General features: G+C 37.5%; 2 protein-coding genes across 2 annotated transcripts in view; both read right to left on the bottom strand.

The window, feature by feature from the left end:
* The window catches only part of BTBD8 (BTB domain containing 8), a 93,774-nt gene that overhangs the window by 51,680 nt on the left and 26,155 nt on the right, over positions 1–15,939 (bottom strand). The window contains exon 4 of the mRNA XM_055341362.1: positions 13,681–13,798. Coding sequence (XP_055197337.1) covers positions 13,681–13,798 — 118 coding nt within the window. The remainder of the gene's footprint in view (positions 1–13,680; positions 13,799–15,939) is intronic.
* LOC129519271 (creatine kinase B-type-like) lies at positions 4,451–5,113 on the bottom strand. The gene has a single exon (XM_055339651.1). It carries the CDS (start codon positions 5,111–5,113, stop codon positions 4,451–4,453), a length of 663 nt encoding a protein of 220 aa, XP_055195626.1.

Raw genomic sequence — 15,939 nt, 5'->3', positions numbered from 1 at the left:
TGATCCTGGAGTCCCGGGATCGAGTCCCACATCAGGCTCCCTGCATGGAGCCTGCTTCTCCCTTTGCCTGTGTCTCTGCCTCTCTTTTTCTCTCTGTGTCTCTAATGAATAAATAAAATCTTAAAAATAAAAAAGTCAAAATAAAATAAAATAAAATCACCAAGTCTAAGGCAACTATAATGTCCCTCAACAGGTGAATCAATAAACTGTGGTATATTCTTAACAACAGACATTATTCAGTGATAAAAAAAGGAATTAGCTCTTAAGCCACACAAAAACATGGATGAATCTTAAATGCATATTTTTAAGCAAAAGAAACTAGTCTGAAAAGGCTACATACTGTATGATTGTATTATATGACATTCTGGAAAAGCCAAAACTGTGAAGACAATTTTGAAAATTGCCAGAAGTTTGGGGAGGGCATCAATCCCAGGAAAGTTTTAGGTGAAACTATTCTGTATGATAACTGCGATGGTAGATGTAGGACAATATCCATTTATAAAAACCCAAAGAACTTTAAGCACAAGTGAACTTTAAGGTATGTAAAGACAAAATATTTTGGAGGAGGTCAGGGGACCCTGGGATGAAATGCAGTCTGTGACAAAAGAATCTAACTGCATTACAAATGTATGAAATAACCTCACTGAAGGGAGTGGAGAAGGAAGGTCCTGGCCTAAATAACTTTGGAAATGAGTACAGACTACAAGAATAAAGACAAAAGACCCAAATACAAACACTGTACGCCAGTTGGTGAAGCTGTTTCTCATAAAATAGAGATTAACAATTCTGTTTTTTTTTTTAAGATTTTACTTATTTATTCATGAGAGGCACAAAGAAAGAGGCAGAGACTTAGGTAGAGGGAGAAGCAGACTCCCTGCAGTGAGCCGGATGTGGGACTCCATCCCAAGACTCCGGGATCACGACCTGAGCCAAAGGCAGATGCTCAATCCACTGAGCCACCCAGGTATCCCTGAGATTAACAATTCTAAAACCATTATGTGTGTGTGTGTGTGTGTGTGTGTGTGTGTGTGTGTGTGTATACTAGAATTGAACAATTAAGTACTAGATATTGGAATGTGAAAGCCAAGCTTGTCACTGTTATAGAAGATTACAAACAAGTAAGGGAGTAGACTAGGATGATCTATGTGGTGACAGATTAGTATTGGAGACATAAATATGAATTTATACTTAGCTTAATATAAAGATGGATTCATATATAAATATTTATAGATAGGTGCATATATGCCGGTGAATATAACACATATATTTCTTTGCTCTCTCGGCTGAGAGGACCTAAAAGAAAACAGCAACAAGCACACCCAGTATCCAGATACTAGTTTCTAATTCCATTAGAATAAAAGAACCAGGGTTCATTAGAGAAATGGTTGATTCTAGGACAGATGAGTTTAGAGTATTTTTAGTGTCAAAAAGTAAGGAAATGCTACACACACACACACAATGATGTGGGGGTTGTTAAAGGGATATAAGAACACATTGAAAGAGCTCCTGTAGCTAAAGCTGGAACAGTTTCAGCAATAAAATAAATAAGCCAAAGTAAAGAATAAGCCAAATTACAAACCAAAGCACAAAATGTAAGTCAAAGTACAAAATAAATTTTTTTCCATAGACCAACAGAGTTAATATAATATTGCCATTTCCAGTGATGCAGAATACAGCTGCAGTTGTGTTTCAAGGAGAAGCTTATTGAGGATGGCCATCCCAACAGCATGATGCCACTCCTGGGCCAGTCTGCAGCCTCAGTAGATACTCTTCCATAGTGGTGAGGCCCTGGCTCCACCTCTGGTTATCCTGTACTGTCCATATCATTATAGTTCAGTGCGCAAGACTTTTCCTTTTTCATCAAAAGCCTCTGCTCAGTGCTCTGCAGCTTAGTTTCTGTTTGTCCACTCTGGTCTGTCCTTTATCAAAAGATCTGCTGAATCACTCCTGAATTTCTGTATATACTGATATATAGAAATGACTGAATAAATAAATGGGGAAAAGATGCAAATTTCTTGTGCAAAAGAATTCCAAATAATTTAGATACATACTATTCCCTCAAGAAGGTGAGCCCTAACTCCCATCCCTTAAGTGTGGGCTATATACAGTTCTTTCCAGAGAGTATAGTGTGCAAATGGGAGATAGGGGATGGTGATGAGAATAACTTTACAGTGCAAAAATCAAACAAAAACTACCTCAGCCAGGTGATCAAGGTTAACATCAACAGTAATAAGTCACTATCATTACATGTACCCATGAAATGATATAATAAGAAATGACACTTTATCCTTTTGAACTTCCTCACCAAAACTTATAACCTATTTAATGGTGAAAAAATTCAGATAGGGACGCCTGGGTGGCTCAGTGGTTGAACGTCTGCCCTCGGCTCAGGTTGTGATCACAGGGTCCTGGGATCAAGTCCCACATCAGGCTCCCTACAGGGAGCCTGCTTTTCCTTCTGTCTGTGTCTCTGCCTCTCTCTCTCTGTGTCTCTCATGAATAAATAAATAAAATCTTTTTAAAAATCAGATAAACTCCAATTGAGGAATATTTCTACAAAATACTTGCCCAGAGCTCAAACTGTCCAAGTCATCAAAAACAAGTAAAGTCTATGAAACTGTTACAGCTAAGAGAAGCCTAAAGAGACATGACCATTAAATGTAATGTGGCATCCTGGATGGGACCCTAGGGAAAAAAGATATTAGGCAAAAACTAAAGAATTCTGAATAAACTATGGACTTTAGTTAATAAGGTCTCAATGTTGGTTAATTGTACCAAATGTACTACACTAAATGTATATAAAAGATGTTGATAATATGGGAACTGCGTGAGGGCATATGAGAATTCTCTGTACTTTTCCCAGTTTTTCTGTCCTAAAAAATAAAGGATATTAAGAAAAAAATTAAAGGGATGCCTGGGTGGTTGAGCATCTGCCTCTGGCTCAGGTTCGAGTACCACATCGGGCTCCTTGCATGGAGCCTGCGTCTCCCTCTTGCCTGTGTCTCTGCCTCTTGTTCTGTGTCTCTCATGAATGAATGAATGAATGAATGAATGAATGAATAAATAAATAAATAAATAAATAAATAAAGTCTTAAAAAAAATTAGGAATGCCTGGATGGCTCAATGGTTGGATGACAGCCTTTTGGCTCAGGGCATGATCCTGGAGTCCTGGGATTGAGTCCCACATCGGGCTCACTGCATGAAGCCTGCTTCTCCTCCCTCTGCCTATATCTCTGCCTCTCTCTCTCTGTGTCTCTCATGAATAAATAAATAAAACCTTTTTAAAAATATTAGGGATTCTGCTTCCACTTTTGAAAGGTAACTTTTCTACATTAACAAGTAGAAAAGTGAATAAAATATGACACTGGAAAAAAAAAAGGTAGTATAGGACTGATTCCTAAATGAGGGAAAACTAATTAGGTAAGTCTTATAGTTATGATACTTTTCTTCCTGGAAACAAATTGTAGATCATGGCATAGGGAGAACAAACACAAGAAGAGCCTGGTTGTCTTCCTGAGTTGAGAAGACTAATATAGGAGCTTCAGGAGGATAAGTCAGATGGAATTTATGGGGCACAATACAATGGAGGAGGGAGTTATGAGAAAAAGAGCTCCAGAAATGACAGGAATTAAGTTTTGTCTGTATATAATCCCCTGCCCACCTCCCTCCTAGTAATCCTCAGTTTTTTCTCTGTAATTAAAAAAAAAAGCCTGTTTTCTGGTTTGCCTCTCTCTCTCCCCACCCCATGTTCACTTGTTTCATTTCTTAAATTCCACATGAGTAAAATCATACAGTAATTCTTTTTTTTTTGACTTATTTTGCTTAGCACAATACACTCTAGCTCCAACCACATCATTGCAAATGGCAAGCTTTCATTCTTTTTGATGGCTGAGTAATATTCCATTGTGTGTGTGTGTCTGTGTGTGTGTATATATCACATCTTCTTTATTCATCAGTTGCTGGATATTTGGGCTCTTTCCATAAAATTTGGCTATTGTTGATACTACTGCTAAACACTGGGGTGCATGTGCCCCTTTGAATCTGTATTTTTGTATCCTTTGGATAAATATCTATTAGTATGATTGCTGGATCATAGGGTAGTACTATTTTTAACTTTCTGAGGAAACTCCATACAGTTTTCCAGAGTGGCTACACCAGTTTGCATTCCCACCAACAAGGTAAGAGGGTTCTCCTTTGTCCAAATCTTCACCAACAACTGTTGTTTCCTGTATTGTTAATTTTAGCCGTTCTGACAGGTGTGAGGTAATATATCATTGTACTTGATTTGTATTTTCCTGATGATGAATGATATTGAGCATCTTCTTCTTTTTTTTTTTTTTTTTTGACTGGTAGTAGCAGGCCGAAACCCTAGTTTATTTCAGCATCAGCAACATCTTAGCCGTCACAAAAATAAACTCTACCAAGGGTGACAGAAGTCTCTACAGCGAGGCTAAGGGCTCAGCTGCCAAGTGGCGAACAACAGAGGGATGCATGGCGGGCACTGCCCAGGCAATAAGTTAGGAAGCAGCGGGGTTGGTGGTGGTGGCAGATGCTGCTCCATCTCGCTGAGCAGCTTCACACCATCCACCACTATCTGTACCAGCTCCACCTCTGAGAAGCCCAGGCGGTCTGCGTTGGAGACATCAAAGACGCCACCCACAGCAGCTGTGTCCACACCACCTGTGCCTCGTTTCTGAAGCCGCAGCCACTTGAGCACCTCCAGGAACTTCTCATGCTTGCCCAGGAGGGGCAGCTTGATGTGCACACCTGCCCGCAGGCCTGTGCCCAGGTTGGATGGGCAGGTGAGGATGTAGCCCAGGTGAGGGTTCCACATGAATTCATAATTCTTTGACTTGAAAAGTGTTTCAATCTGGGTGAGGCCGTTGCAGAACCGAGCGAACACCTCCTTCATGTTGCCCCCTTTCTGCATGGAGATGACCTGCAGGTGGTCTTCCTCATTGATCCACACCAGGAAGGTCTTATTGTCATTGTGCCAGATGCCACAGGCATCTGGCCAGTCGCAGGCCATGCCCGAGGCCAGGAGCAGGGGTGACATGGGCTTATCGAAGAGGAAGTGGTTGTCGATGAGCTGCTGCTGCTCCGCCTCGGTCATGTGTTGAGCATCTTTTCATGTGTCTGTTAGCTATCTGTATGTCTTTGGGAAAATGCCTATTCATGTCTTCTGTCCATTTCTTAACTAGATTATTTGTTGTTTGGGAGTTGAATTTGATAAGTTCTACATAGATTTTGGATACTAACCCATTACCAAATATATCATTTGCAAATATGATTACATCTTCTTCCAAAAGAATAAAATCTGTGAAAATCTGTAGTTGAGTGTAGCCACCTTCATGAATTATCTTAGCTAGATCTTCTGTATAACTTGCTATAGCTTCTACACCAGCACTTGGCGCTTCACCCTGCACTTTTTTTTTAAGATTTTATTTATTTATTCATGAAAGACACACAGAGAGAGGCAGAGACACAGGCAGAGGGAGAAGCAGGCTCCATGCAGGGAGCCCGACATGGGACTCGATCCTGGGACTCCAGGATCACACCCTCGGCCAAAGGTAGGCACTAAACCGCTGAGCCACCCAGGGATTCCCTTCACCCTGCACTTTTATGTTATGAAGACAATTTCTTTCCTTCAACCTCATGAACCAACCTTTACTGGCTTCAAAATTTGCTTCTACAGCTTCCTCACCTCTTTGAGTCTTCATAGAATTGAAGAGAGTTAAAACCCTACTCTGGATTAGGCTTTGGCTTAAAGGAATGTGATGGCTGGTTTGAGCTTCCATCCAGACCACTAAAACTTTCTCCGTCTCAAAAATCAGGCTGTTTCATTTAACATTTGTTTGTTCATTGGAGTAGCACTTTTAATTTCCTTCAAGAACTTTTCCTTGGCATTCACAACTTGGCTAAGTGTTTGGCAAAAGAGGCTTAGCTTTCAACCTGTCTTGGCTTTCAACATGCCTTCCTCACTAAGCTTAATTATTTCTAGCTTTTGATTTAAAGTGAGAGATGTGCAACTCTTCCCTTCACTTGAACACTTAGAATCCATTGTAGGGTTATTAACTGGCCTAATTTCAACACTGTTGTGTCCCAAGGAATAGGGAAGCCTGAGGAAAGGGAGAAAGATAAGGGAATGGCTGATTGAGAGAAGTCAGAACAAACACAATACATATCAATCAAGTTTGCCATGTTTTTATGGGTGTAGTTTGTGGCACTCCAAGACAATTATAATAATAACATCAAAGATCACTGATCACCACAACAAATAATGAAAAAAATAGAAATATTGCAAGGATTACCAAAATGTGACCAGAGACATGAAGTGTGCAAATGGCAGTTGGGAAAGTGGCACTGATTGGACTTGTTTGCTGCAGGTTGCCATGAATCTTCAATTTGTAAAACAAAAACAAAAACAAAACAAAACAACAATAACAACAAAACTCATACCATCTGCAAAGCACCATAAAGCCAAACGCAATAGGAGGTATACCTATATAAACATATAGCATGTCAAAACTTACATGTGTGGCAGGCATGAGAATGCATCTCTCTGATCTTTGACTGCATAATTGACCAATGGCTCCAGTAGGGCACCCTGCATTCGTTACCACGAAGCCTTGGGTACCAAGGCTTTCTCACAGGCTGTTCTCTACTAGTGACTGAGGACATCCAGGACACTATTCCAGAGAGATAGGGCCTTTTCTGATGGGTGACCTTGGCCTGGGAACTTTCTAACACTCTGCTGATTTTCCTCAGAACATCACTGTAGCCTAAGACAAATACTACCCAAGCTTCCTTCCTTTCCCTGTTCCTTCCATCATAGGCAGATCAACACAGAAGTTTGACAGCTCCTTCAGTCACCCCTGGGTTCCTTACCATGTTCTCTCACATGCATTTAGCCTACTAAATTTCTTGCAAGTATAAACCCTATCCTCATGTCTGCTTCTCAGAATATTTGCACTAATACAGCATGCTATTTCCTTTAAGTAAGATTAAAAGCATTTGAGACTTAAACAATTTCCCCGACTTTAAGACAGAAACTTCGAAAATATTCCTACTTAATTAGATACAAGCCTCAGTTTAAAAATAATGCTATATGGGGAGGCCTGGGTGGCTTAGCAGTTGAGTGTCTGCCTTCGGCTCCTGGAGTTCTGGGATCAAGTCCCACATCAGACTCCCTGCATGGAGTCTGCTTCTCCCTCTGCCTATGTCTCTGCCTCTCTCTTTCTGTGTATCTCATGAAAAATAAGAAAAAAGAAAAGAAAAGAAAAGAAAGAAAAGAAAGCTGTATGAAAAAAAATGCTGTATAAGGTGACTGGGTGTCTCAGTCAGTTAAGCATCCAACTCTTGGTCTTAACTCAGGTTTTGATCTCGAGGTTATGAGTTCAAGCCCCACACTGGGCTCTACACTGGGCGTGGAGCCTACATTTTTAAAAAAGTGCTATGAGATGGCACAGCATATTAAAAATCTTTGCCAGATTTTTCATTCTTCAACATGCCAAAAAACATTTTCTCCTTTTGATTAAATTTAATCTCAACTGACAAGGCTGCTTCTGCTTCTGGCTCTGTCAAGATGCCCTAATTTCCCCCTTGCTCTTGCATTAGCACATTGCTTGCTATTCAATACTTCCTGATGTTAGCTGAACTAGATTCACTACTCCAGGCAGAATAATGGCCTGGATTACTTGGGGAAACTCTAAAGAAGGAATTTTTCACTAAGACTGTTTTTTGTTGTTGTTGTTGTTGTTGTTTTGTTTTGAAGTACTCTTGCTCCAAGAATACTTTTTAAACTATTTCTATATAACTAAATAAAGTTAAACCCAGGGTAGTGAATCAAACTTTTTGGAGTTGTCACTATTACTGCACATCTTTGCAAGCATCTTAGAGAACACATACTTTAAAAAAAGCAAAGAGCTTTTTCTTAAGACATCCATTTTGACATCCATTGATTAAAGCTTTCATAAGATTAGCCTTCCTAAGTAAAAAAATTATTTGTAAAGTGTAATGGATGGATGCCCTATTATCCAACAAAATTAGAACTGATAGTTGTTTGGCTAATCAAAAATAATTAAGAGAATTTAATTATTTGTATATGTCATAATCATTTTATAACTTAAAAATAAATATGGAAAAGTACAACATAGGAAATATAGTCACTAATACTGTAATGACTGTGTATGGGGACAGTAGTAACTACACTTATTGTGGTGAGCACTGCGTAACATAAGTTGTTGAATCACGGTTATGCACTTGAAACTAATACAATATTGTATTAGTCAACTGTATGTCAATAAAACAATCATTTTACTGAGCATTAAAATTCCAGAAATTCCAAATTATACAGGTAGAAGTATGCTAAAAAAAAAAAAAAACTTCTATACTCTTCATGGGGAGAAAACCACCAGTAATCACTTGATAATGACCTTAACTTCTTGCAGGAAATTAGCAGTCTCAAAAAACTCTCTACCCGGGGATGCCTGGGTGGCTCAGTGGTGAGCATCTGCCTTCAGCTCAGGGCATGATCCTGGAGTTCCAGAATCAAGTCCCACATCAGGCTCCCCACAGGACGCCTGCTTCTCCCCCTTCCTATGTCTCTGCCTCTTTCTCTGTGTCTCTCATGAATAAATAAAAAAAAAAAAGAAAAAAAAAGAAAGAAAAGAAAAAGCCTCTCTACCCCTAACACTGAACAATCCTTTCTCTTTTGAAATTCTCCAAACTGTTTTCATGCTCACTTGCAACCAACCAATCATTAACAAATGTACCTGAAGACCAGTTAGAATGTCTGTCCCACTTCCAAAAACTGTATCTTAATAAAATATCTGCCAATTCTTAAAAAAATACATATGGATTCATTCACAAATCTTTCACCATAAGGCCAATCCTTTTTTTAATGTGAGTTCACTGATTAGAGCCTCTCTTTTCTCACAAAAACCATATGTATATACATCTATAATTTCGAATTCAAATTTCTCTAAAATGAAGAATGAAATCTAAAACTTTTGTGAAGCACCCGATGTATAGAATCATTTTAGATTTTTGTAACTTCCCCCTCAAACTTTTACATTGTTCATCTATACTAAATTCAGTAACAATTTTTAAAATGTCTCTTCTTTATTAAATCTTCCCATTCACTTTATTTTGTACTGGAATAACTTTTTTTTTAACTTTTTAAAATACTTTTAAGATTTACCTATTTTATAGAGAGAGAGAGAGCGCGCACCAGCGGGAAGAGGGGAAGGAAAGAAAATCTCAAACAGACTCCACACTGAGTGCAGAACCCAACGCGGCTCAATACCACAACTCTAAGATCATGACCTGAGCCAAAATGAAGAGTAAAATATTTAACTGACTGAGCTACCCAGGTGCCCCATAAAAACTCTTTCATACTCATGTATCATTGATTTATTTAATATTTCATTAAGTTATGCTGTGAAAATGATAAGTTAAATGGCATTAAAAGGTTTGGGAACAACCCAAGTGACTCTTAGAAGATACAAACTCAATGACAAGAACGGAAAGATCTAAGTACAGAGAAGAGCCTCCTAAACCTTGACAGTTCTGCCTCCTGTGCTGTTAGTATGTTCTATAGAGAATATCTAAAGAGCAGTTTTAGTCAAGTTCAATCAAGGAGATTGTACTGCATCGGGCACCCAGTGCCTTTAGCTTTGGTACCCCACTGCAACCTCCCTTAAAAGCCTGTGGCACTCAGGAATTTTCTGTTTTCCTTCGATTGTTATCACATCAAACCTCACAAATGGACATGGCTGACCACTTATTACTAACAAAGTAATTAATATTAAGATATTAGTGACTCACTTCATTGCATGGTAATTTGGAATTTTATAATTATTAAGGCTTCCTGGCAATCTGAGTAAGATAGCAAACTTTTTCTGTAAAGGGACAGATAATAAATATCAGATTTAAATATCAGGCTTTACAGGTTACTGTTGCATATGCTTGTTTTTTGTTGTTTTATATAAAAAGAGGGCAGTGACCAGATCTAAGCCATAGTTTGCCAGCCTCTACTATAAGGTATAAGACACAACAATGTGTCTCCCTTCCAGATACCCAATACATATTTATATCAACTAACATTCCCTAGAAGCTTATAATGTGCCAGCCATTAGGTTATTTTGTGTGCATTACCTCATTCAATCCCCAGAGTCATCCCATGCTATAATTACTATTATTATTCTTTTCATAGATAAAGAAATTGAGACTTGAAGGCACTTCCTGACCATTCCATAAATGATGGAGTCAGAATCTAAACCCAGAAAGACTAACTTCTGAATTACTAAACTATACACTTCTAGAAAAGCTTCTAGTTGAACATAAAACTGATTAATACTATGGCACAAACTAGAACACTGACCTTCTGACTGAGTGCCAATCTGCTAAATATTCAGAAAAAAATCTACATTTTAAAAGGGGAGTTGGATACTTTAACTCACTGAATGAAAAATCTAATGGTATAATATCAGGCACTGAAAAGAAAGGCATTTTGGAAAGGATATCAGATTGAGCATCAAAGCTAAAATCAGGAATCACTGCCATGCTATTTCAATAAATCAGCCCAAGAAAATCTTAATTATGGAACACAGAAGTACAACAGACAATCTTAAAAATGAAACAGATTCAATCTCTCTGGAAACACTACAATAATAAATAATGCCATAAAATGGGAGATCCCCAATAGAGTGGGTCAGGTGTGAACTTAGGGGTAGGCTGAAGATGATAGGAGGAAATAAAGACAAAAATGTACAATATCCAGATAGTACTCATCTGGTGAATGAGAGCAATTCAGGCAGGAAAGTAATGTTACAGAGGTCTACAAAAGTAGGTAATGCGTAGTAGCATCCCAGGAAGCAGTACTCAGAAAAGGAGTAACATAAAAATAGGATCAATGAATTCTAAGGGGTTCTCCATTTATTATAACCCCCATCCTTTCAAATAAAAAGCGCTCTCTTCATTTCTCCTTTGAATAGAAGTACTAGAGATAAACAAGGACAAAGATGTGAGAAGAGTGTAGAATATGCTTCAGAGGGGAAAAGGCCTGTGTAGATGGAAAAAAGTAAAGTAAATTTGACTTTTCCTGAAGGCCCACTGCTGTTCCATCCCTTCTTGGATTGGGGTGAAATGTAAATGATTCAAGCCACATTTCTCTGCTTGTCCCCCATAAGTGCATACAGGTTGTTGCTACTTTCTACACAAAAACTTGTTATCAAAGGCCTGTTGCCTGGATGATGATAGCAAACACCTATATAGTACTTTAAAGTATTTTAATCCTAATAATCACCCTGTGAGATGAGTACCTTGAGAATATCCTGTTTGATGAAGATCTGAAGCACAAAATGGTTAAATGACTTGCCCAAATTCACAGAGCTAAAAGATGGCAGGGCTAGAATTCAAAACCAGACAGAAAGGCTCCACACAGTTCACACACTCTTAATTACTCTATTATAAAATACTTCTTTGGCTTAATTGTGCCACCACAAGCAAGTGACTGGCATCAAACTGCATATCAAGGGCTCCAGGCATTAAGCTAGGGATCAAGATAAAGACTGGACAGAGCAACTAGCAATGGGAGAGATAATCTTGGAAGAACCAGGTATGGGGATGTTTATGAAGAGAGAGCATGAGAAACAGGGATTCAAGAAAAGAAGAAACTACCTCATTACCACATCAATTTAGACATATTATACTAGCAAACTATTTATAAAATAGACCCCTAAGGTGAATATAATTCTGATCATAAATCCTGGTAATTATTAGTACTTGCACTGATCTTTCAATATATGAGTACATATAATTTAAAAATGAAAACAGCCATATTACAAACAGATTTTTAGCCACACCACTAAGATAAATGTGAACGTTGACCAGCTAGAACAAGAAGTAATTCAGAAAGGTCTGATGCTGGGCTTTAAATTACATGACATGAATATATGTCTTCTGAACTACTGACATAATATTCCTTATATTGAATAATAAAATTATGTACTAAACAGAGAGTTGTTCAGTTTGGAGTAGGAAGGTAATGAGATTTAGATTTTGCCATTGTAACTCATAGAAGTGTACTAAGTAGTAGAAAACATTAAGCCAGATCTTCTTGTAACGTGCTCAGGAAACTGCCCTTCTAGTTAATATACATTTATTTTTTATTGCTAGGTGAACAAAATAATCCAAAAGTGTGAGCAAGAGCTCTCCAGAAATGCAAACCTAATATTCTAGATCCAGTTCCTAAAACAGTCCACTGTCAGGCAGCGCACAGAGAGGCCAAATATAGACACTGTTTGAGGATATATTGCAAATGATCACAAGGTCTTGCTTTCCCCGTATGACAACCTTTGGGCTCTATAAGTAAAACCTTGGTATGATCCCCCTGTGGTTTCAAGAAAAACCTGAACACAAAATAAAATTAAATTAATTTTTAAAATAAAACTGTGTTGCCCCCCCATAAAAAAGAATGAGAGAAGCAAACAAACACATATGCACACAATATTTGGAAATATATATCCATGATATGGAAAACATATTACTAAATCTGTATTATATCCTGTATTTTACTATATATATAATGCAGATTTCATAAAAATTGGAAAAATGTGCATATGTATGTACTTATAAAATACATGTTCCCCAGAGAAAAGCTCAAATTGTGAATGGTAGTCTGACTGAAACTGGGAATCCTAGAGTTTAGCAAGGTAATGCTGTCAATTAACTGGCAAAGCCAATATGAAGTTTGAGAGCACAAACATCAGTACTGTTGGCATAGTTGAATCCTATAATCTAAACCCATTGCTAATTTCACTAAGAATGTGCACTCTTGAGCCTAGAAGACTGGTTCTTGCCATTGCAAATAGCCTGGTTCTTCCTCTTCAGAAGCACCAGAATAACTTATTGACATTCTATTTAAACACAAAGAGAGGGAGGAAGAACACTGGGCTCCTCAGTGTTCTGGTTCCATTTTTTGTCCATTGTGAGGCTCAGCTGTACGTCTTTCCCTTGAGTTCCCAAACAAAAATCTGTATTTCTTATTAAAAATTTTTCTTCTTTTAAGCAGATTTTAGTTACTTGCAAAAAAGAGCAGGCTTTAATTTGAAATCTAAAAGCCCAGAATGTTGAAGCAACCCAATTCTAAAGCATGATAATGTTTTTTTCAAAGTACATTGAAATACTAAGCCTTCTAATCAATGCTATTCATAAGAATATCTATTCTGAATCAAAGACTTTGAACCAAAATGCATCCAGAGAAAATATATGTCATTCAAATAGAAATAATAGTTTTCAATACTATAATGCCTGTGAAATTAAAAATTGCATTTAATTACATTTTCTGTGACAGTGGCTTTCAAACCTATTTTAGGCAATAGAATATTTCCTTCTAATGAAATCTTAGGTTCATGCCCAATGCAAAGTAGAAATTCACTCTGGCTAAAACATGCGAACATGTCTGGGGAAGGGATATGTGTGCCTATGTGAACCTGTGGGCAAAAATCTCTACCCGATGTACAACCTCTTCCCCTGTCAGGGGCTCCCTGAGGTACAACCATGACACCTCTGTGACTTTTATGAATCAGAGCTTGAAAACCACTGTGCTAGAAAAAGCCACCCCTTTAAACTTTACTTTCACAACCAAGACACCAAATCAATCACATGCCTATTTACCTGTGAGCTTTAAAACATTTTCCATCAACATAAATATCAATATCTGGGCAACACTGTTTCACGTAAAGTTTCAATAAATCTTCTCCTAATTCAGATGCAGGATCCAAGTCATAATTATCTTTAAAAGAGAAAAACAAAACTAAAAAATAGTTTCTTTCTTATAAATATCCCAAAAAATGTGTTTTAATATTAACTAAAGGTTTTCCATATAGTTATCATGATTAGCTACTAAGAGAGAGCAATAGTAACTAAAATATTTAACTGGTAATTTCAAAATAAAACAACATTAAAATCATATATATCTTGCTTTGAAATATAAATTTCAACTTAAATAATGAAATATACCTTTTAATATAGATTTACATTTAAATATAGGTAATATTATCACAAAATATACCCAAATTAAAGCCACTTCATGAATATCTGACATAAGAAGTTAGAAAATTTTCCAATTTTGATGCCCTTTCTTGTTACCTATTACCTTCCTATTCCTGTTCATGACTTTTTTGGTGAAAATAACATTTGAACCAATAGATATTCAACTAAAATCAATGGGAAACTACTTAAGAATTTTAATAAAGGCAGTGCCATGATCAGACCTGTAGTTAATAAACATTGTTCTACACGGTATAAATGGAGGGTGGCACAATGAAAGGCCTAGCAACTAGCGGGGGTACAAATGCTCAAGAAAAATTGCAAAGACCTGAAATAAAGAAATGGCAGGAGGATAAAAAAAGAGAAGTGTGTAAAAATATTTAAGAGAAGGGCACCTGGCTGGCTCAGCTGGAGGAGCATAAGTCTCGATCTCAGGGTCCTGAGTCTGAGCCCAATGTTGGTGTAGAGATTACTTAAATAAGTAAATAAATAAACTTAAAAAAATATTTAGAAGACAAATCAACAAACATGGTTATGAATATAATGAAGGCTAAAAGAGTAACTGAGTAGAATGACAGTGATAAAATTTACATGATAGAGTACTTAAGAACAAATTATGTTCGAGGAAGATGATTAAGTCGGTTTGAGGCAGACTAAATTTTGAAATATTTAAGGTATATTTAGACAGATATGTCTAGTCAGTGGTTGGATATGAAGCTTAAAAAATGGGAGAAAACCAATTATTTAGGGGGTATAAAGACAATGTGCCAGTGAAGGAGGCTGACGAATGGCCAAGAAGGAGAATCAAGAGAGTACAGTGTCATAGAACACAGGAAGCTTCAAGGAGGGTGACACTCACAGTAGGAAAGCCTGCAAAGAAGTTAGTAAGATGTGGACAACGAGTATCTGCTAAACTGGTCAACATGGGAGTTTTCCACAGAGGAATAGAGAAATAGTTAAGATGGGGGTTGAACAGTAAATGAACTCTTTTCACTTACAACTGCAATGTGTTTGGCCACTTTAATGGGATGCCGTGGGGCTGTGACAGAACTTTAGACAAGAGGCAGGAAAAATGAGTACTAAATATCAGCTCAACCAACTGCTCTGGGTGGCCTTGAGAAAGTCCTTTATGCTCTTAGAGTTCTCATCTATAAATTAGCTTATAGCCACTTACTCCTTAGAGTTATCTGAGACTAAATGAGATAAACTGTATGAATGGATCTACCTTAAAGGCTAGAAGACACATCCATTCACTTATTCACCATAGTTAGATGTTGTTAACACACAAAAGAGGATTCTAAGTGGGCTTAAATCAATTTAGTTATTCTTGTTGTTGTACTAAATATTAGTAATAAAATCCTTTAGTTAACAGATACTTTCATATACATTCTGCTACAGTCCCTGTTTTGAAAATACCAGTTTGATCTAACACAACTGATATATTAGGAAACAATCTGAATGTAATGTGAAATTTTCATTTGCTTATGTGCATTTCACCTCCTCGCAGCTCATTCACAAGAAATACTAGGTCAATGCAATAAACCACACCCAGCTGAACGGAGCCATGTAAGAATACACAAAATACACAGAAACATCTTAAATATCTACCAGATACCTCAATTCACTGCATATGTTATGAGCCACATCCTCCATATCTGGTGTTATACATTTCCATCTGATTTCAGATAACCAACTGTTAGGAGACCATTTTCTATAAATATTTTTTGTGTTTCCCTATGGTCTGACCTTTCTGAGCAAAGCATTGGAAAACTTGGACAAAGAATGATTAAAGAACAAACAGGTTTGGAAGCTAGAGATAACTGTGAGGTTCCAGAAAGATTTACAGGTTTTCTTCCCCTTAAAACCATTTCCCTATACTCCTGG

The sequence above is a fragment of the Nyctereutes procyonoides genome, unplaced genomic scaffold (genome assembly GCF_905146905.1).
Source record: "Nyctereutes procyonoides isolate TBG_1078 unplaced genomic scaffold, NYPRO_anot_genome, whole genome shotgun sequence".
Classification (NCBI taxonomy): domain Eukaryota; kingdom Metazoa; phylum Chordata; class Mammalia; order Carnivora; family Canidae; genus Nyctereutes; species Nyctereutes procyonoides.
This window is presented reverse-complemented; position numbering and strand designations above follow the sequence as displayed.

Coding starts and splice junctions, on each gene's coding strand:
- LOC129519271 (XM_055339651.1), bottom strand. CDS start 5,113: ATGACCGAGGCGGAGCAGCAGCAGCTCATCGACAACCACTTCCTCTTC.